Consider the following 20,934-nt stretch of genomic DNA (forward strand, 5'->3'; position numbering starts at 1 on the left):
CATTTACCTACTTACCACACATTAGGGCCCCTGGAAAATGCCAGGGCAGTATAACTACCCCACAAGTGACCCCATTTTGGAATGAAGACACCCCAAGGCATTCCGTGAGGGGCATGGCGAGTTCCTAGAATTTTTTATTTTTTGTCACAAGTTAGTGGAAAATGATGATTTTTTTTATATTTTTTTTTTTTTCATACAAAGTCTCATATTCCACTAACTTGTGACAAAAAATAAAAACTTCCATGAACTCACTATGCCCATCAGCGAATACCTTGGGGTCTATTCTTTCCAAAATGGGGTCACTTGTGGGGTAGGTATAATGCCCTGGTATTTTAGGGGCCCAAATGTGTGGTAAGGAGTTTGAAATCAAATTCTGTAAAAAATGACGAGTGAAATCCGAAAGGTGCTCTTTGGAATATGGGCCCCTTTGCCCACCTAGGCTGCAAAAAAGTGTCACACATCTGGTATCTCCGTACTCAGGAGAAGGTGGGGAATGTGTTTTGGGGTGTCATTTTACATATACCCATGCTGGGTGAGATAAATATCTTGGTCAAATGCCAACTTTGTATAAAAAAATGGGAAAAGTTGTCTTTTGCCAAGATATTTCTCTCACCCAGCATGGGTATATGTAAAAAGACACCCCAAAACACATTCCCCAACTTCTCCTGAGTACGGAGATACCACATGTGTGGCACTTTTTTGCAGCCTAGGTGGGCAAAGGGGCCCATATTCCAAAGAGCACCTTTTGGATTTCACTGGTCATTTACCTACTTACCACACATTAGGGCCCCTGGAAAATGCCAGGGCAGTATAACTACCCCACAAGTGACCCCATTTTGGAAAGAAGACACCCCAAGGTATTCCGTGAGGGGCATGGCGAGTTCCTAGAATTTTTTATTTTTTGTCACAAGTTAGTGGAAAATGATGATTTTTTTTATATATTTTTTTTTTTCATACAAAGTCTCATATTCCACTAACTTGTGACAAAAAATAAAAACTTCCATGAACTCACTATGCCCATCAGCGAATACCTTGGGGTCTCTTCTTTCCAAAATGGGGTCACTTGTGGGGTAGTTATACTGCCCTGGCATTCTAGGGGCCCAAATGTGTGGTAAGGAGTTTGAAATCAAATTCTGTAAAAAATGACGAGTGAAATCCGAAAGGTGCTCTTTGGAATATGGGCCCCTTTGCCCACCTAGGCTGCAAAAAAGTGTCACACATCTGGTATCTCCGTATTCAGGAGAAGTTGGGGAATGTGTTTTGGGGTGTCTTTTTACATATACCCATGCTGGGTGAGAGAAATATCTTGGCAAAAGACAACTTTTCCCATTTTTTTATACAAAGTTGGCATTTGACCAAGATATTTATCTCACCCAGCATGGGTATATGTAAAATGACACCCCAAAACACATTCCCCAACTTCTACTGAATACGGAGATACCAGATGTGTGACACTTTTTTGCAGCCTAGGTGGGCAAAGGGGCCCACATTCCAAAGAGCACCTTTCGGATTTCACTGGTCAGTTTTTACAGAATTTGATTTCAAACTCCTTACCACACATTTGGGCCCCTAGAATGCCAGGGCAGTATAACTACCCCACAAGTGACCCCATTTTGGAAAGAAGAGACCCCAAGGTATTTCGTGATGGGCATAGTGAGTTCATGGAAGTTTTTATTTTTTGTCACAAGTTAGTGGAATATGAGACTTTGTAAGAAAAAAAAAAAAAAAAAAAAAAATCATCATTTTCCGCTAACTTGTGACAAAAAATAAAAAGTTCTATGAACTCACTATGCCCATCAGCGAATACCTTAGGGTGTGTACTTTCCGAAATGGGGTCATTTGTGGGGTGTTTGTACTGTCTGGGCATTGTAGAACCTCAGGAAACATGACAGGTGCTCAGAAAGTCAGAGCTGCTTCAAAAAGCGGAAATTCACATTTTTGTACCATAGTTTGTAAACGCTATAACTTTTACCCAAACCATTTTTTTTTTACCCAAACATTTTTTTTTTATCAAAGACATGTAGAACAATAAATTTAGAGCAAAATTTATATATGGATGTCATTTTTTTTGCAAAATTTTACAACTGAAAGTGAAAAGTCATTTTTTTGCAAAAAAATCGTTAAATTTCGATTAATAACAAAAAAAGGAAAAATGTCAGCAGCAATGAAATACCACCAAATGAAAGCTCTATTAGTGAGAAGAAAAGGAGGTAAAATTCATTTGGGTGGTAAGTTGCATGACCGAGCAATAAATGGTGAAAGTAGTGTAGGTCAGAAGTGTAAAAAGTGGCCTGGTCTTTCAGGGTGTTTAAGCACTGGGGGCTGAGGTGGTTAAGTAGGGTCTCATTTTTTGCAGGATGAGATGATGGTTTGATTGTTACAATTTTGGCGTACATGCGACTTTTTTGATCACTTTTATTACCTTTTTTTGGGAAGTAAGGTGGGCAAAATTTCAATTTCATCATAGTTTTTTATTTTTTATTTTTATGGCGTTCACCGTTCGGGTAAAGTAACATGACCGTTTTATAGATCAGGTCGTTACGGACGCGGCGATACCAAACATGTGTAGGGAATTTAATTTTTTTAATTTTTAATCAGTGATAAATGTGTTTTTTGATTTTTTACTTTTTTTTTACCCAGACCCACTTGGTTCTTGAAGATCCAGTGGGTCTGATGTCTGTATAATACAGTACTGTACTCTATATAGGGTACTGCACTGTATTTTACTTACACTGAACAGATCTATGCTTTCAGCACAGATCTGTTCAGCACCATGGACAGCAGGACGCCTGAGAGGCGTCCTGTTGCCATGGGAACCTTCCCCGTCTGCCAGAACTTCGCAGACGGGGAAGGGTGAGGACGGGGCTGGCGGTGGGCTGTCTGGGAGCTCTCTCCCTCTCCCATCGGGGGGCTGCAAAGGCACAGCAGCCCCCCCATCGGAGAGGGAGGGAGCTCCCTCTTACTGTTAACTTTTTCCATACAGCGGTCCGTATGGACCGCTGTATGGAAAGGGTTAAACGGCTGACATCGCATCACCGATGTCAGCCGTTTATACCAGGGTGCCAGCAATGTGCTGGCACCCTGGTATACCCACTAGCCACCAACGATTATTCAATGGGAGGCGGGCGGGGGATCGCGATCCCGCCTGTCGCACCGCCCGCCTCCCGCACCGCCCCCACCGCCCGCAACACCCACCCCTGCACCTCCCACCGGGCTAAAATCATTCAGAGGTGCAGGGGGGGGGGGGGTGATAAATATATATTTTCGCCACACTAAAGTTTCTGATCGCCGCGGTTGCGATCGCGGACATCGGGGGGTCACGGGACCCCCCCGCGCATTTAGCCGAGGTGCCTGCTCAATGATTTGAGCAGGCACCTTGTTCCGATCACAGCCGGCCGGGCGGCAGTGATCGGAACAACACATGACGTACCGGTACGTCATGTGTCCTTAAGGACTCGGGAAACATGCCGTACCGATACGTCATGTGTCCTTAAGGGGTTAAAGATAGTTCCTGCTCCACCAGGTGCCTGCTGTTTTACATTTAACCCCTCAGCTGCTCTTTCACTGTTGTAGCCTTCAGCTTTCTAGAGGCTCAAAGACTTACCACAGCGATGTTCTTGTGGAGCTCTGTGGCAGGGCTCCGTAGGAACATAATGAGTCTCCCATAGACTGTAGTTGTAATTCTTTGCAGTCTGTGGGAGAAACAGTCTAACGATTGCATGTTCAATTCCCTAAGTGTACAAGAAAGTGTAAAGTAAAATAATTTTTTTTTAAATATAAAAAAAGTAAATATATAAAAATTTAAAACATCCCCTTTTCACTGAAGTAAAAATTAACAATTAAAAACAGAAGATTTGCATTGCCGGGTCCGAAAAGGCCCATACTATCAAAATATAAACATATTTATCCCATATGATGAAAGGCGTAAGGTGGGAACAAAATCAAAATGACCAATTCCCAGTTTTTTTCTACACTTCACCTCCCCAAAACATTTGAATAAAAAGTGAGCAAAAAGTCATACACACTCCAAAATGGTATCACTAAAAACTACTGAGTGTCCCACAAAAAGACTAGCTAACTTTAAAAAACCTGGGAGTCAGAATACGGAAATTAAAAGAAAATTTGAATTTTTTATTTATTTATTTTTTTCCAGTATTAAAATACAAGAAAAAGTGTATAAGTGTGCTATTGCTGTAATTGTACTGACACAGAGAATGAAGGGTGTGGGTCAGCATTGCACGTCATTCCTTTTGCGGTAAACAAAACCCATAAAACGGTGGTGGAATTTATTTTTTTTTTTCTCCAGCTTTCCACTAAATTGTATGCAATATTAATTATACCATTAGAAAGTACAACTTGTCAAGCAAAAAACAAGCCACCATACGACTCTGAACAGAAATATAAAAAAAAAGTTATGGCTTCTCTGAGGTGACAGATTCCCTTTAACATGTTTTTTAAATCACATGGTGAACAATATGAAGAATCCAAAAAAATATATAAAAAAATCCCAACAGAATAGCTCTTCTCCCCATTCTCCTCCTGCAAAAGTAATGAACATGAATGAATAATTTATATGTACCCTAAAATGGTCCTAAAAACAATATACACTTTGGAGGTCATTTATTATATTGAAATACACCTATATTAGGCATATTTCAGGCGCATATGGCGGTGCTCACGCAAGGTCTAAAAAAGTGGGTGTGGTGAGGAAAGGGGACGGGCCAGCGGGCTCGTCTCATTCATTATTTTTTACGCCTGTCTTAGAATGTCAGAAAATATTTACTTTAAAAAATAAAATAAAAAATCACCCAAAAATTAAAACTTCAAAATACCCATTTTCCCAATTTTTCATATTAAATCAATAAACATATGTCCAATCTACTAAAAGATAACCGTATTTTTCACTTTGTAAAACAGTGCGTCTTAAAAAGCGAATACTAATGCGCGCTTCCATTACTTAAGTGCTCATTAGTACAGTGGGACCGTAAAGCGATGAATATAGCTCCTCTGGTGCTGTATTTATTCACTGCTCCTTGGTCTTCTATGGCAGAATAGTTTTTTTTTCCCCTTTTCACCCCACAAATACTGATGTATGTGTGTGTGTATATATAACGGAAGTTCAGGGCAGCACACCTAGTAGCAAGTGGTTGGGTGCCAGCGATGATAACACTTTACCAAAGTGTATGACACAAAATAAATAAATGACACCGCAGCACATCCAGTGGTGAAAAAGAGTGGAATCCTTTATTCACCTATGCGACGTTTCGGCCCGCTTGCTGGGACCATTCTCAAGCAATACAACATTGAAAACTGTGGGTTTTTATATAGTCGTGTCACGTTAACATACATAAGTGGCAATTAATAAAATGTACAAAAAAAGTGTAAAAATACATCTCATATAAATATATCAGAAATATCGTGCCTGGAAGACAGTGTGAATGAATACATAAATTCATATAGCCAAAACTACCAGGTATATTAATTCATAAAAAGCATAATAATTTGCACAAGTGGCAATCAACAGTGTATAATCATCACCTGTGACTGTGTTGACGTAACAGGACCAAACGTGGAATCGGGCATGCTCAATGGTGGGAGGATACACTGTAGCGGATAACACCGCATGGATACGGCGTCCCGGAACTGAAGCTGCGCATGTCAGTGAAGTCACACTGGGAGGAATCACATGATCCCGTGTAAAGCATCACCTGACACGTCGCATAGCAAGTCGCTTAAGTAAAACGTATAATGCAGATACATGCGTCATAATAATGTGTAAATCTAAAGCAAAAGCAAGTAATTCAGGACGCCGTATCCATGCGGTGTTATCCGCTACAGTGTATCCTCCCACCATAGAGCATGCCCGATTCCACGTTTGGTCCTGTTACGTCAACACAGTCACAGGTGATGATTATACACTGTTGATTGCCACTTGTGCAAATTATTATGCTTTTTATGAATTAATATACCTGGTAGTTTTGGCTAAATGAATTTATGTATTCATTCACACTGTCTTCCAGGCACAATATTTCTGATATATTTATATGAGATGTATTTTGACACTTTTTTGTAAATTTTATTAATTGCCACTTATGTTAACTTGACACGACTATATAAAAACCCATAGTTTTCAATGTTGTATTGCTTGAGAATGGTCCCAGCAAGCGGACCGAAACGTCGCATAGGTGAATAAAGGATTCCACTCTTTTTCACCACTGGATGTGCTGCGGTGTCATTTATATATATATATATATATATATATATATATATATATATATCTTATATTATAAAAATGAGTGTCTGTCTAGACGTTCTTTATGCGCAACCAAACAAGTGAACCGATCTTCACCAAATTTGGCACACAGGTACATCAGGTGTCCGGGAAGGTTTTACACCTTTTTCAGCTCTCTAGGACGTACTGTTCCTGAGATATTCACAAAAAATTACCCGCATTAGCCAATAGAAGCCAGCAAGTCTTTCACTTAAATCCGAACTGCCATTTACACGGTCACATGTCCCTCATCAGCCAATAGAAGCTCGCAGTCCTACTCCAGGTTGCCATAACAACTGATCACAGGTTTTAGCGGTTCGCAGGTCCTTAAATATTCAGTCATATGACGTATGACGGCACAACTACACTGCTACATTCATGGTGTGCAGGGGCCACTATTAAATGGACGGGCACTGTGGAGTTCACTGTTAATGGGGCAGGCACTGCAGAGGTCACTGTTAAAGGGGCGGTCACTGTTAAAGAGGCGACCACTATGAAGATCACTGTTAAAGAGGCGGTCACTGTTAAAGGGGCGGGCACTGTGGAGGTCACTGTTAAAGGGGCGGCCACTATGGAGGTCACTGTTAAAGGGGCAGGCACTGTGGAGATCACTGTTAAATGGACGGGCACTGTGGAGGCCATTTTTAAAGCGGCGGGTGCTATAGAGGTCACGTGCGAAGCCGGGTCCTTCTGCTAATATTTATAATATTTTTTAATTTTTTTTAGCTTTGCAATACCGGTATATTGTGTGGAACGTTAAACTGTGTCATTAAAAAGTACAATTCATCTTGCCAAAATCAAACACTCAATATAGCTATATCAACGGAAATGTAGGGGTGTAAAATATACAACTCATCCCCCCAAAAACAAGTAGCTACATAGCTTCAAAAGTATAAAAAAAAGTTAGATTGGAAGCAAAAATGAAAACCATTCTGTTGCTTTGTAAAGCGAGCCTACTGTGTAGAAGTCAAATTGAAGCTATACACGTGTAATGTAGAGTTACCATACCTAGTGCCCTCTGTTTCACTGCTGCTGCCCCAGTTCTTGTCTCCTCTTGATGTACTGGCCACCTAACACTAACAATAGCAGCGCCTGTGTATCTGAGAACAGCTAGGAGCCCACTATTGATGAGAACGGGGGCCCCCGCTACAGTGATAGATTGCTCTCTGTCCTTCCCATGGAAGTGAATGAAAAGGGGGGACCAATATTCACACTAACTTTGGTAACTTCTTTGAATAAAGACATTTGGGGTCATTTATCAAACTGGTGTAAAGTAGAACTGGCTTAGTTGCCCATAGCAACCAATCAGATTCCACCTTTCATGTGGGACAGCTCCTTTTGAAAATGAAAGGATGATTCTGATTGGTTGCTATGGGTAACTAAGTCAGTTCTGCTTTACACCAGTTTGATAAATGACCCCAATTGTACTGTGCTACTTGTTGATGTTTGGTGCAGATAAGATTTGTAGAGTCTCTTTTCTCTTGTGCTGTTTTCTAGGTCGGGGTCTATTTGCTGGAAGCATGTTTATCCAAACCAGAATTTCTCAGTGAAGGACACCGGAGGATGAAGAAATCGTGTCTTATTATTCAAAAGCTGATGGAAAAGTTCTACAGCTTCACCATACCAGGTGCCGTACCCGAAAAAAACATTTACTAGAACCATAACCTACAACAGTAATGCTCAGTACTTATCTTTTTTTTAAATAATTTCGTACATATAGGAGGAATCGGGGCACCCAACTTATGACACAGTATAAACATGGACCATCCCTTTAAATAGCGCGATCATGTTTGATTTTTTAGCAACAGACTACAAATTGTCCTCTTGTTCAGGTGTAGTGTGTTGCTACGGAGCAATAGAAGAGCAACTATATGAGCTTGTGTAACTGTCATTTCCAGTTTTTTACTGTGTAGGGACAGTGATTTTAAAGAGGACCTTTTATGGGTCCAAACATTATACAGTGGGGGAAATAATTATTTGACCCCTCACTGATTTTGTAAGTTTGTCCAATGACAAAGAAATGAAAAGTCTCAGAACAGTATCATTTCAATGGTAGGTTTATTGTAACAGTGGCAGATAGCACATCAAAAGGAAAATCGAAAAAATAACTTTAAATAAAAGATAGCAACTGATTTGCATTTCATTGAGTGAAATAAGTATTTGAACCCTCTAACAAAAAAAGACTTAATACTTGGTGGAAAAACCCTTGTTTGCAAGCACAGAGGTCAAACGTTTCTTGTAATTGATGACCAAGTTTGCGCACATTTTAGGAGGAATGTTGGTCCACTCCTCTTTGCAGATCATCTCTAAATCCCTAAGGTTTCGAGGCTGTCTCTGTGCAACTCTGAGCTTGAGCTCCCTCCATAGGTTTTCGATTGGATTAAGGTCCGGAGACTGACTAGGCCACTCCATGACCTTAATGTGCTTCTTCTTGAGCCACTCCTTTGTTGCCTTTGCTGTATGTTTTGGGTCATTGTCGTGCTGGAACACCCATCCACGACCCATTTTCAGTTTCCTGGCAGAGGGAAGGAGGTTGTCGCTCAGGATTTCACGATACATGGCTCCGTCCATTTTCCCGTTTATGCGAATAAGTTGTCCTGTGCCCTTAGCAGAAAAACACCCCCAAAGCAAAATGTTTCCACCCCCATGCTTGACGGTGGGGACGGTGTTTTGGGGGTCATAGGCAGCATTTTTCTTCCTCCAAACACAGCGAGTTGAGTTAATGCCAAAGAGCTCTATTTTGGTCTCATCAGACCACAGCACCTTCTCCCAGTCACTCTCTGAATCATTCAGGTGTTCATTGGCAAACTTCAGAAGGGCCTGCACATGTGCCTTCCTGAGCAGGGGGACCTTGCGAGCCCTGCAGGATTTTAATCCATTGCGGTGTAATGTGTTTCCAATGGTTTTCTTGGTGACTGTGGTCCCTGCTAATTTGAGGTCATTAACTAACTCCTCCCGTGTAGTTCTAGGATGCTTTTTCACCTTTCTCAGAACCATTGACACCCCACGAGGTGAGATCTTGCGTGGAGCCCCAGAGCGAGGTCGATTGATGGTCATTTTGTGCTCCTTCCATTTTCGAACAATCGCACCAACAGTTGTCACCTTCTCTCCCAGCTTCTTGCTAATGGTTTTGTAGCCCATTCCAGCCTTGTGCAGGTCTACAATTTTGTCTCTGACATCCTTGGACAGCTCTTTGGTCTTTCCCATGTTGGAGAGTTTGGAGTCTGCTTGATTGATTGATTCTGTGGACAGGTGTCTTTTATACAGGTGACTAGTTAAGACAGGTGTCCTTAATGAGGGTGACTAATTGAGTAGAAGTGTCTAACCACTCTGTGGGAGCCAGAACTCTTAATGGTTGGTAGGGGTTCAAATACTTATTTCACTCAATGAAATGCAAATCAGTTGCTATCTTTTATTTAAAGTTTTTTTTTCGATTTTCCTTTTGATGTGCTATCTGCCACTGTTACAATAAACCTACCATTGAAATGATACTGTTCTGAGACTTTTCATTTCTTTGTCATTGGACAAACTTACAAAATCAGTGAGGGGTCAAATAATTATTTCCCCCACTGTAAATTAAGTATCAGGATATGTAGGGGATAGTGCAGGGATCTAACTTCACTTACTATTTTCTGGGGGCGCTGCTCTGTTCGCCTGCTGTGGCCCCCATTGTATTCTCCCGCCTGGTATGCTAATTTTAGCATCGGAGCAATGAGGAGGAGACTGAGTCTTTCTCCGTGGGTGTCTCCTTCTCCCTGGCTGTAGCGCTGTCCAATCGTAGCAGAGAGCGTCACAGCCAGGGAGAAGGTGTTTTTTTTAATTTTTTCTCCCTGGCTGTGACGCTCTCCACTGCAATTGGACAGCGCTACAGCCATGGAGAAGGAGACACCCACGGAGAAAGACTCAGTCTCCTTCTCATTGCTCCGATGCTAAAATTAGCATACCAGGCGGGAGAATACAACGGGGGCCACAGCAGGCAAATGGAGTGGCGCCCAGAAAAAATAGTAAGTGCAGTTAGTGCAGGGATCTATCCCCTACGTATCCTGATACTTAGTTTATAATGTTCGGTCCCATGAAAGGTCCTCTTTAAGTGATTTTATGATATACCTTTTAGGGAAATATTTAAACTTATTTAAAAACTGTAAAACATTACAAATGAAATTCTATCTTCAGCGTGCACTGTATGCTAAAGATGGCTAATTGTAGGATGCCAAGAGGCCTGTCTCTCTCCTCTCTGCCCTAGCCCCTGTCTACTAGCTCTACAAAGAGTCCCTGCCTATTCTAAGAGTCCTGCCTACTGGATCTGCTGCCAGTGCTGATCACTGGCTACCCAGTCCCCTCTGTTACCCTTGTAAAGTATATTACAGAATCAGTTACTGTGGGACATTTATCAAGACTGGAGTTTCCATACACAGTCTTGATCCCCCTGCGCTGGAGTAATATGCGCCTAATTTTTTAGGAGGCATATGCCTTTGTATAAATTTGGTGCAGCTCTTGCAGTCCGAGCACCAGAAATTCACATCTATGCCAGCTAGGGGCTGGTGTAGACTTCAGCTATTACTCCATTATTTGGCCACTATAGGCTTTGCCCCCTCCCACTAAGCCCTGCTTCCGTTTCTCGCCAATTTAGAAAAATGTTGAGAAGCTCAATAACAATTATGGCCAAATCTGGGTTGCACCATAAATTGCGACTTTTTAACGCTACTGTTGTGGTGTAAATATCTTAATACATGCTTCAAATAGCAGTGCTTCAGTGGTACTCTTCAACACTACCACTTACCAGTTATTGATCGCTGTAAGATTTCTTTTTCTTCTAGAATACTGGTCAGAAGGAGTAAAAAAAAAAAAAAGAATCATTACTCACCTCCTTGTTCCCCCCCCCCAACAGTACATTTTTATAATATATTTTAAAGTTACATTACTTTCTTTTTATGTGATAAATAGATTTATAGATCAATAAGCAAAACTTTTACAACAGTTTCTTTGATATTGTCGTTATTTGTAAATTGGAATAGTTAAGTTGGAGAGTATTAATTAGTTAATAATTTATCGTTATAATTACGTATTTGATTTTGAATTGTAAATTTTATATATATATATATATATATATATATATTTGTATATTATTTATATAAATATTAATGACAATTTATTATAGAAGTCATTAAGCATTTAGTTAGTATTTCATTTAGTAGAAGGTCATTACTCACCTCCTTGTATCCCCAACCACTGCTGTTAAATACTACTCCAGTTGCTCTTCACTTCCAGTCCCGGCTCAACATGCCAGAAATCTCCTTTTAACCCACTTCTGACTATTTTTCTTTTTTTTTTTAAATCTTACTGTAAAATCTCTTGTAATGTCTGTTTTTTGTTCCATCTAGTGATTTTTTTCTTTTTTTTTATGTTTTCATTGCATTAGTGATTAAATATATATATTTTTTTTATCTCCTTGCAGATATTTCAGATGACAGTGAGGAGGAGTCAGACCAAGAGCTGGAGAGACAAAATATTGAAGAACTCTATGCCTATGTCAGGCAAACTCAACAACAGGAAGGAAAGGTTCTGCAAGAAGATGTGCAGCATCCAGCTCTGATACCCATCCTGCGTCTGTACCAGAATGAAGCAGTCAATTGGATGCTGCAGAGAGAGAACTTCAAAAATGTGCCTTCTAATGGTAAATTCCATGATTGCTACCAAACTGCTGTGCCTGACAGTCTGGTTACTAGGGGCATACCACACTACAGGCTATTTTTTTTCCAGGCTATCATACAGTACTTGCCTCAGTGTTTTTCAGATTAGTTAAAGGGGTATTTCCATCTTAGCCATTGATAGGCAAAATCTGATTACAGTTGTAGCAAACTTTAACTTAAAACCTAGATTTTTCCGGGCGGAGAAAACTTTTCAGTGTTGGATTTTAAGTGCATTCGGAAAGTCTTCAGACCCCTTCACTTTTTTCATATTTTATGTTGCATCTAGGTTTGGGCGATTAACCATATTGGTTGAGTTAATTTGCCTTTGCCTCGCTATCGCCTCCACCTCGTAAGCCCGCCTTGCCATCTCCGCATTATACCGTATGAGGAGCAGGAGCTCCTCACTCTGCTCCCGCCATGTGCACTGCATTTCTGTGACCGTCACCGCAGTCCAAAAATTGCCGCAGGGCCAGGTAGTTAGCGGGCTCTTTGGGCAGTCTGAGCAGGACACTGTGCAGTCCCTACAGCATGAAAAAGTGCACCAAAAACTGCATTGCAGCTGCATGCAGTTTCACTAAAGTTAACAAATCCGTTGCCCTGATCCGTTCAATCAGGACAACGGATTTCACATTTAATGCTGTCTTTCGGCATCAGTGGCATCCGTTGCCATAAGTTAGTTTTGTAAATCCGGACTTGCAGGACTTTTTGTCCGTGAAAAAAAAAGGATTACACACCTAACTGATGGCAACAGATGCCTTGTCATCTTAGGCCAACGGATGGCATAAAATGTGCAATCTGTTGTCCTGATCAATTTCATGCCGTGAAGTTATGTACAATTATTGTAGTAATATATTTAAAAGTTATTTCTATAAAGAAAATAATTTATAGAATTGTGTTTTGGTATTTTTTTCAGTTTGATTAACAAAAATAAGAAAATCGAGATTCAAATCAAAAATCGTCCATAAGGTTGAAAAAAAATCTGGATTTTATTTTTTGCCATAATCACCCAGCCCAGGTTGCTGCTAAGGCTACTTTCACACTAGCGTTGTTTAAATCCGGCGTTCAATTCCGACACCGGAACTGCCCATCGGATCCGGAAAAACGTGTGAAAACGGATTACATTTGAATCCTGATCAGGATTTTTCAACACAATGAAAAAATGCATTGTAAAAAACGGATCCGCCATTTATGGACTTTAACTTTTTTTTCTAATTTTTCGGGTTTAACATGCAAAAGCCGTATCCGGTTTGACTGAACACACGTTCAGTCAACAATGGGAAAAAGACCGAATCCGGCGTTCAGTCAAAGTGTTCAGGATTTTTGGCCGGAGGTAAAAATACAACATGCTACGGTTTTCTGAAAAGCCTGATCAGTCAAAAAGACTGAACTGAAGACATCCTGATGCATCCTGAACGGATTGCTCTCCATTCAGAATGCATTAGGATAAAACTGATCAGTTCTTTTCCGGATTTGAGCCCCTAGAACGGAACTCAGCGCCGGAAAAGAAAAACGCTAGTGTGAAAGTACCCTTAAATAAAAAATAAAAAGATTCAGATTTTAACTTAAGATTCTGCTCTGAATACCAAATAATGAGAAAGTGAAAAATGTTCACAATTTTTGATAATTTATTAAAAAAGGAAAAACTAAAATATTTCATTGACATAAGTATTCAGAACCTTTACTAGATTTGTGGATTTTCTGCCATTCTTTGCAGATCCTCTGAAACGCTGTCAGGTTGGGTGGGGACCATCGGTGGGCAGCCATTTTCCCTCTCTCCAGAGATATTCGATTGGCTTCAAGTCAGGGCTCTGGCTGGGCCACTCAAGGACATTCACAGAATTGTCTCTAACTGTCCCCACTCCTGTGTTGTTTTGGCTCTGTGCTTATGGTCATTGTCTTGTTGGAAGGTGATCATTCGGCCCAGCCTAATGTCCAAAGCACTCTGGATCAGGTTTTCAATAAGAATATCTCTGTACTTTTCTCCATTCAGCTTTTTTCTCAACCCTGACTAGTCCCTGTCACATCCGCTAAAAAAACAACCCACAGCATGATGCTACCATCACCCTGCTTCACTGTGTGAATGGTATTGGGCAGGTGATGAGCAATGCCTGATTTCCTCTAGAAATGATGCTTAGAATTGAGGCCAAAAAGTTCAGTTTTGGTTTCACCAGACCTAAGAATCCTGTAAGTGCATTTTTGCAAACTATAGGTGAGCTTTCATGTGTCTTTTACTGAGCAGAGGCTTTTTCGGTGGCCATTCTGCCATAAAGCCCAGATTGGTGGAGTGCTGCAGTGGTGGTTGACCTTCTGGAAGTTTCTACCATCTGCACACAGGACCTTTTGGAGTTCAGCCAGTGTGACAATTGGTTTCTTGGTCACTTCTCTTGCCAAGGCCCTTCTCCCCTGATTACTTAAGGTCCTTTTACACTGTCCAATTCCGCATACAATTGTCGGGAAGGAAGTGTTCCTTTCCTGAAAGTGCCTGCTTGTCGGTGAAGAAGACCTCCTCCACAGTGTGGGGAGAAGCAGTCGTCAATGTCATCCCTCGTCCCTAGACAGAATCATTGTTTGCCAGCAGCAGTGGCTGTTTACACAGCATGCTGCTGGCAAGTGATGATTTAGGTGCCTACACAAGCGATTCCCAAGGAATGAGTGTTTTGGTTGTTCATTGGATAACAGCATTACCTTTACACCGGCAGATAATTGCTATGAGCAATCATTAGCGTTTATCTGGCAGATTCTCAGCCCTTGTAAAATGCCCTTAAAGGGACACTGACAGGCCCAAAAAGCATATTTAGGTATATATATATGACAGTACAGGTCTTATAAAGTGTATTAGAATCCTCTAAGTATCCCCCCTGTCCACCTTATAAATACAGTAAAATGAAGTTTTATAACCTGCTTCAATCGTGTTCAATCTGCCCAAGGGGTGGCGTTTCATCTCAACTTGCGCCCAGCCAGCCTCCCCACAACTGCCGTTTGAAGCGCCGCCCAGCTCATCAATATTCACTTCGCTGGGCGGCTACTTGCTCTGAACTGTGCCTGGCGCATGCGCATAAAGCAGAGGCTGCATCGGCCTCTGAGAATCAGACTGTGCGCAGGCGCGATGTGATCCCGGCCAGTGAGGGTGCCGGGCGCATGCGCTGAAGATGGCCGGGGACACTAGTAGCCGCCCAGCGAAGTGAATATTGATGTGCTGGGCGGCGCTTCAAACGGCAGTTGTGGGAGGCTGGCTGGGCGCAAGTGGAGATGAAACGCCGCCCCTTGGCCAGATTGAACACGATTCAAGCAGGTTATAAAACTTCATTTTACTGTATTTATAAGGTGGACAGGGGGGATACTTAGATGATTCTAATACACTTTATAAGACCTGTACTGTCATATATATACCTAAATATATGTGGCTGTCATGGCCCATAAACAGGTAGGAACTAGTGTTAGGGACCACTCAAATGAGGCGACCTTGACGTGGTGAGTGGCTTACTACGCTTTGGCCAAAATGTACACCAATGTCTCATCCAGCATGGAGGCAGGGCAGAATGCTGGATGTAGAGTGCGATCACATTTGCATTTTCCATTTATATACCTAAATATGCTTTTTGGGCCTGTCAGTGTCCCTTTAAGCTTGGTGGAGCGGCCAGCTGTAGGAAGAATCCTGGTTGTTCTATACCTAATTATTATACTAATTATGAGCCACTGTGCTTTTGCGAACTTTCATTGCAGCAGAAAATCTTTGCTGTGCTGTTCTTCAGATCTGTGCATCCACACAATCCTGTCTCTGAGCTCTACAGGTAGTTCTTTCCTCCTTGTGGTTTGGTTTTTGCTCTGACCTTTATATATATATATATATATATATATATATATATATAGACTGGGCTGTCTCTCCAAATCATGTCTAGTCAACTGAATTTACCAGAGGTGGACTGCAATCAAGGTGTAGAAACATCTCAAAGATGATCTAGAGAAACAAGAAGGCCCCAGATCTAAATTTCAAGTGTCACAACATAGGGTCTGTTCATGCAAAATTTTCCTTTTTAATAAATGTGAAACTTTTGTTTTTGCTTTCTCAGTATGGGGTATTAAGTGCAGAATGATGGAAGCAAAGCAGAATGATGCGACGTAACAAATGTCAAAAATAGTGAAAGGGTCTGAAGAGTTTACCAATGCACTGTATCTGCTAATTGAGCCCTTCTTTGAGACTTTATCTTTCCCAGGCAGGAAGTCTTGTTGTTCCTGATTTCACCCGAAAGGCCTCTACATGGGCTAACAATCAAGGCAATTAACGTTAATGTACATTCCTAATTGCCCTATGTAAAGGTTTCACTGATCACTTGATGAAAGATTAAACACTTGTTAATTGGGTTAAAGCACTGCTGATGCGGTCATCTAAATCACTGTTTCTGGGCAGCAAATCATGCTGTCTAAACAACAATTTGCTGCCCAAAAACAATAAATCTGTAGGCATGAATGGCTGACATGTGAATGCCTCTTTAAATAGGTATTCCCATTTTTATAAAGTTTTGGCAAATTGCTAGGATATGCCAACACATTATCATTAGTAGAGAGGGTCTGACCTCTGGCAACCCCCACTGAGACAGGGTTGCAGTGCTGTTTCCTTCTAAGTCTCTTCTGCAGATTGGTGCTCCCCACCACTGGCTGTGTGGTGAACTGGAGCCAACCAATTCACTTGAATGGCCCACGCTGCAGGGAAAACCATGAAGGAGATAAAGTTCTAGAAGTGCCCTTCAGTCTCAGGATCAGTGATGGTCCAAGAGGTCGGACCCCCATGATGTTAAAGTGATTATCCTAGCAAAATTTCATCCTTTTATACCATCATCAGCTTAGTGCAACATTTCTACAGAACTGAGGGCAGAAACATGCAAAGGAGGCTTTCAGAAATTTAAACCATGCCGTTCTCATTGGGGGACACAGGCAGACCTTGGGTAGAGCTGCTGCCACGAGGAGGTGGACACTAAGCATTAAAGTGTTCTTCCAGCGATACTCTAGCTTCTCACTTCTAAGTGGGGGAAAAAACTTGAATCACTTAAAGGCTATGTACACTTTCGGAGGCAATTTTTGTTTATGATTGCATTTTACTCATTTTTGGCAAAAAATCATACCTTCATTTAGCCTTTATTAAAATTATTGAGGTGTTCTGTCACAAAGGTTTAACTGTTTTTCTAGCTGTATGAATGTTACTTTCACTTTGTGCCGGTCATCTAATAAACCTTATCTGTAAATTACTAAGAAGTCATAAACACTTATTTAAGCCACATTCTTATTAGTAAGATAAGAACTGATCTATAATGAGTTTTTATAATGTCGGAGAGCAGAGATAAGGAACCAGTCAGCTCCCCAACTGATGGAAAAGAGAGAAAATCCAGAGTCTGCTACTAGAGCATCACAGCTATGTACAGAAAAAAAACTACATATTTTTAGTAAAGACCAACTGAAAAAAATGAGTATAATGCAATAATAAATAAAAAATCGCCAAAGGTGTACATAGCCTTTAAATCCATATTTAGTAGATGTAGGAGAAATTACATCTGACTCCAGTGCTGGGACGGGGATGCGCTCAATTTACTTGATATGTGTTCCTCTACTGATGAGTCCCTTGTGTTATTTTGGATTACATTCTAGTGCTCTGTGCCAGTCACCTTTTTGTTTCTTTTTTTGTGCAGAAAATGCATTGCACCCATTATGGAGAGAGGTCACAACAATGGATGGTATTAAACTGTACTATAACCCCTTTTCTGGAAGGTAAACCTTCTTAAAGTAATTGTGTATTCTGTATGTTAGAAGTGATGTAAACTGGTTCTTGTGAAATGACTTACCTGTCCAGTGTGCCCTGAACCGTCCTGGTATACTAATGATGTGAAGGGCATAGAGAATGAACACTCCTTTCCATATCTCTTTTAGGGCTCATGCACACGACTGTATGTATTTTGCAGTCTGCATAAAACGGATCTGCAAAAAATACAGATGACGTCCGTGTGCATTCCGTATTTTGCGGAACGGAACAGCTGGCCCCTAATAAAAATGTACTATTCTTGTCCGTAATGCGGACAATAATAGGACATGTTCTATTTTTTTGCGGAACGGACATGGAAACCGAATGCACACGGAGTAACTTTCGTTTTTTTTTTTGTACCCATTAAAAAATGAATGGTTCCGTGTACGGTTCGCAAAAAAACAGAACAGACACGGAAAGAAAATATGTTCGAGTACATGAACCCTTAGCCGTGACTGTTGACAAGCAAATCCAAAAGCAGGACTGTCAGCAGTGCTTGCTAGAAGAGATGACTATTTACATGCCTAGATATTTAAAGGGGTTGTCCGGGTTCAGAGCTGAACCCGGACATCCCTCCATTTTCACCCAGGCAGCCCCCCTGACTTGAGCATCGGAGCAGTTCATACTCTGATGCTCTCCTTTACCCTACGCTAAATCGCGCAGGGCAAAGGCCTTTTTTGGAGATCCGGTGACGTACCGGGGCTCTTCATGGGGCTGCCAGGAAGCCCGGTGAAATCACTGGCACTGATGGGTGGGATTTAGCGCTGCCCTAGCCAGTAAAACGGCTAGAGCCGGTGACGTCACTGAACACACTGCCGGGCGGAAGTTTCTGCCCGGCAGTGTGTTATGATAAACAAAAGAGCCCGTGCCCTACGCGATTTAGCGCAGGGCAAGGGAGCGCATCGAAGCATGAGATGCTCCGATGCTAGCATCAGGGGGACTGCCTGGGTGAAAATAAGGGTATGTCCAGGTTCAGCTCTGAACCCGGACAATCCCTTTAAGCCTCCTATAATTTACAGATTTAACATCGATTGCAGAGTACGTGCTTCACTTATCTCAGACTAGTCGGAAATAACAGCCTGTGTTACAGCTTCGAGCTGCAGTTGCAATTTTGCTGGCTTTACAGTTAAAGGGGTTGTCGCACTTAATAAATGGCATTTATCATATAGACAAACTTAACAGCGTTTTCCAAGAGTTTTTTTTTTACTGATGACCTATCTTCTGGATCAGTCATCAGTGTCTGATTGTCGGGACCCTCGTCGATCAGCTGTTTGAGAAGGCATCAGCGCTCGCAGTAGCGTCGCGGCCTTCCCCAGCTTTTCTAGGCCATGTGACATCCCATTCATCAGTCAGCCCCATTGAAGTGAATGAGCTATACAATGTACTGCACTGTGTTTGGTAAGCTGAGAGAAGGCCGCGGCTCTACTGTAAGCATTGGTGCCTTCTCAAGCAGGTGATCATCAGGGGTCCCAAGTGTTGGACCACCATCGATCGCATACTGATGATCTATGCAGAAGATAGGTCATCAGTGTACAAACCCCTTAATACAAGGCACTTACTAATGTGTTGTGATTGTCCATACTGCCTCCTTTGCTGGCTTGATTCATTTTTCCATCACATTATATGCTACTCCTGTCCAGAGGTTACAACCACCCTGCAATCCACCAGCTTTGCTTGTACTTGCTTATTATTGGAAAACGCGCTGGCCTCTCTGGTGACTGGGACCGTGGGAGTGCATATAGGCCAGCTCCTTTTCCTATAGTGTGCAAGCACGGCCACTGCTGCTGGAGTGCAGGGTAGTCATAACCCCTGGATAGGAGCAGTTTATAATGTGATGGAAAAATGAATGAAGCCAACAAAGGAAGCAATATGGACAATCACAATACATTAGTAAGTGCCTTGTATTAACTTTCTCTACATGATAAATGCCATTTGCTGAAGTGAGACAACCCCTTTAAAATCTTATTTGCCCTGTTGATTTATTATCTTAACACCAGGTACTGTACACTTGTGTGGTGGAATGATTTAAAGGGGTTTTCCAGGCTCCTGATATTGATGCCCTATCCTCATGATAGGTCAGTAAAGGGGTTATCCAAAACGTAAACCTCCCTAGCGTGACCCGACGGGAAGATGCAGCGGCAGCTGTGCGGGCATCAGAAGCAGCGCGGGAGCCGAGGAGCAAGGTAAGTACAATCCGTGTGAGAGTCCTGGGCAGTAGGGGAGGCATTTTAGGGGTTGGATAACCTCTTTAATATCCAATTGGTGAAGGTCTGATACTCCGCATCCCCAGCAATCAGTTGTTCCCTGCAACCTCTGGCGCTGGAACTAGCACTTTGAATGCAGCAGGAAGCACAACTCCATTCAAAGTCTAGTGGCCGTGTGCCATATTTTCAGCTTGGAAAACTCCTTTAACTATATTATAGCAGCAATCTTGGTATAAAGAAATTGGTGTTTGCCGACAATGTGGACTATTTTCAATAGCAGCTTAGTGGGTAGATTTGAACTATAATATCAGTGCAAGGTATGTAACACAATGTATTATTCAGAGCGGATCCGGCAGAAGGCTGTTATAAGGTCTGCTCTCCTATTAGCCAGGAGGGCCACACAAATATTGTAGCTAATAGGAATGATCAAGGAATACACCAGAGTCTTAAAGGGGTTTTTCCGCATTTAACTATTGATGTTCTATGCTCAGGATAATTCATCAATATCAGATCGGCAGGGGTCCGACTCCCGCCCCCCCCCCCCCCCCCCCGCCGATCAGCTGATCAGCAGTCATACGCACTGCCTTCTCTACTCTGTTTACCTGCTCGCTGCAGCAATAGCAGTGGTGCGCAGCAGGTGTCATTACAAGTATGGCGTCCCCATTCACTTCTATGGGACTGCTCCGTCTGTGCAAGTGAATACTACATAGGGAGTCGGACCGCCGCCGATCGGATATTGATGACCTATCCTGAGGATAGGTCATTCAATAGTAAAAAGTGGACAACTCCTCTAAGGTCCTTTTACGCATTGTACTAATCATCAGACCCTGCAGTTTTTTGACTGGACTAGTTGACAGTCTGACAGGCATGGGGAGCTCCTGACAAACCCCCAACAGATGATGCTTTTGTTCTTCTCGGAGCTAAGCCACCGCCACTGGTGTCGGGAAAGATGGCTATCGGTCGAGCGCTTGTTTAGAC

At 42.0% G+C, this 20,934-nt stretch overlaps 1 protein-coding gene across 1 annotated transcript in view; it reads left to right on the forward strand.

Annotated features, from left to right (window-relative positions):
• The window catches only part of SHPRH (SNF2 histone linker PHD RING helicase), a 126,160-nt gene that overhangs the window by 18,140 nt on the left and 87,086 nt on the right, over window positions 1-20,934 (forward strand). Inside the window, exons 3-5 of the mRNA XM_040429507.1 lie at window positions 7,769-7,898; window positions 11,727-11,945; window positions 17,643-17,721. Coding sequence (XP_040285441.1) covers window positions 7,769-7,898; window positions 11,727-11,945; window positions 17,643-17,721 — 428 coding nt within the window. The remainder of the gene's footprint in view (window positions 1-7,768; window positions 7,899-11,726; window positions 11,946-17,642; window positions 17,722-20,934) is intronic.

Source organism: Bufo bufo, chromosome 4 (assembly GCF_905171765.1).
Source record: "Bufo bufo chromosome 4, aBufBuf1.1, whole genome shotgun sequence".
NCBI lineage: Eukaryota > Metazoa > Chordata > Amphibia > Anura > Bufonidae > Bufo > Bufo bufo.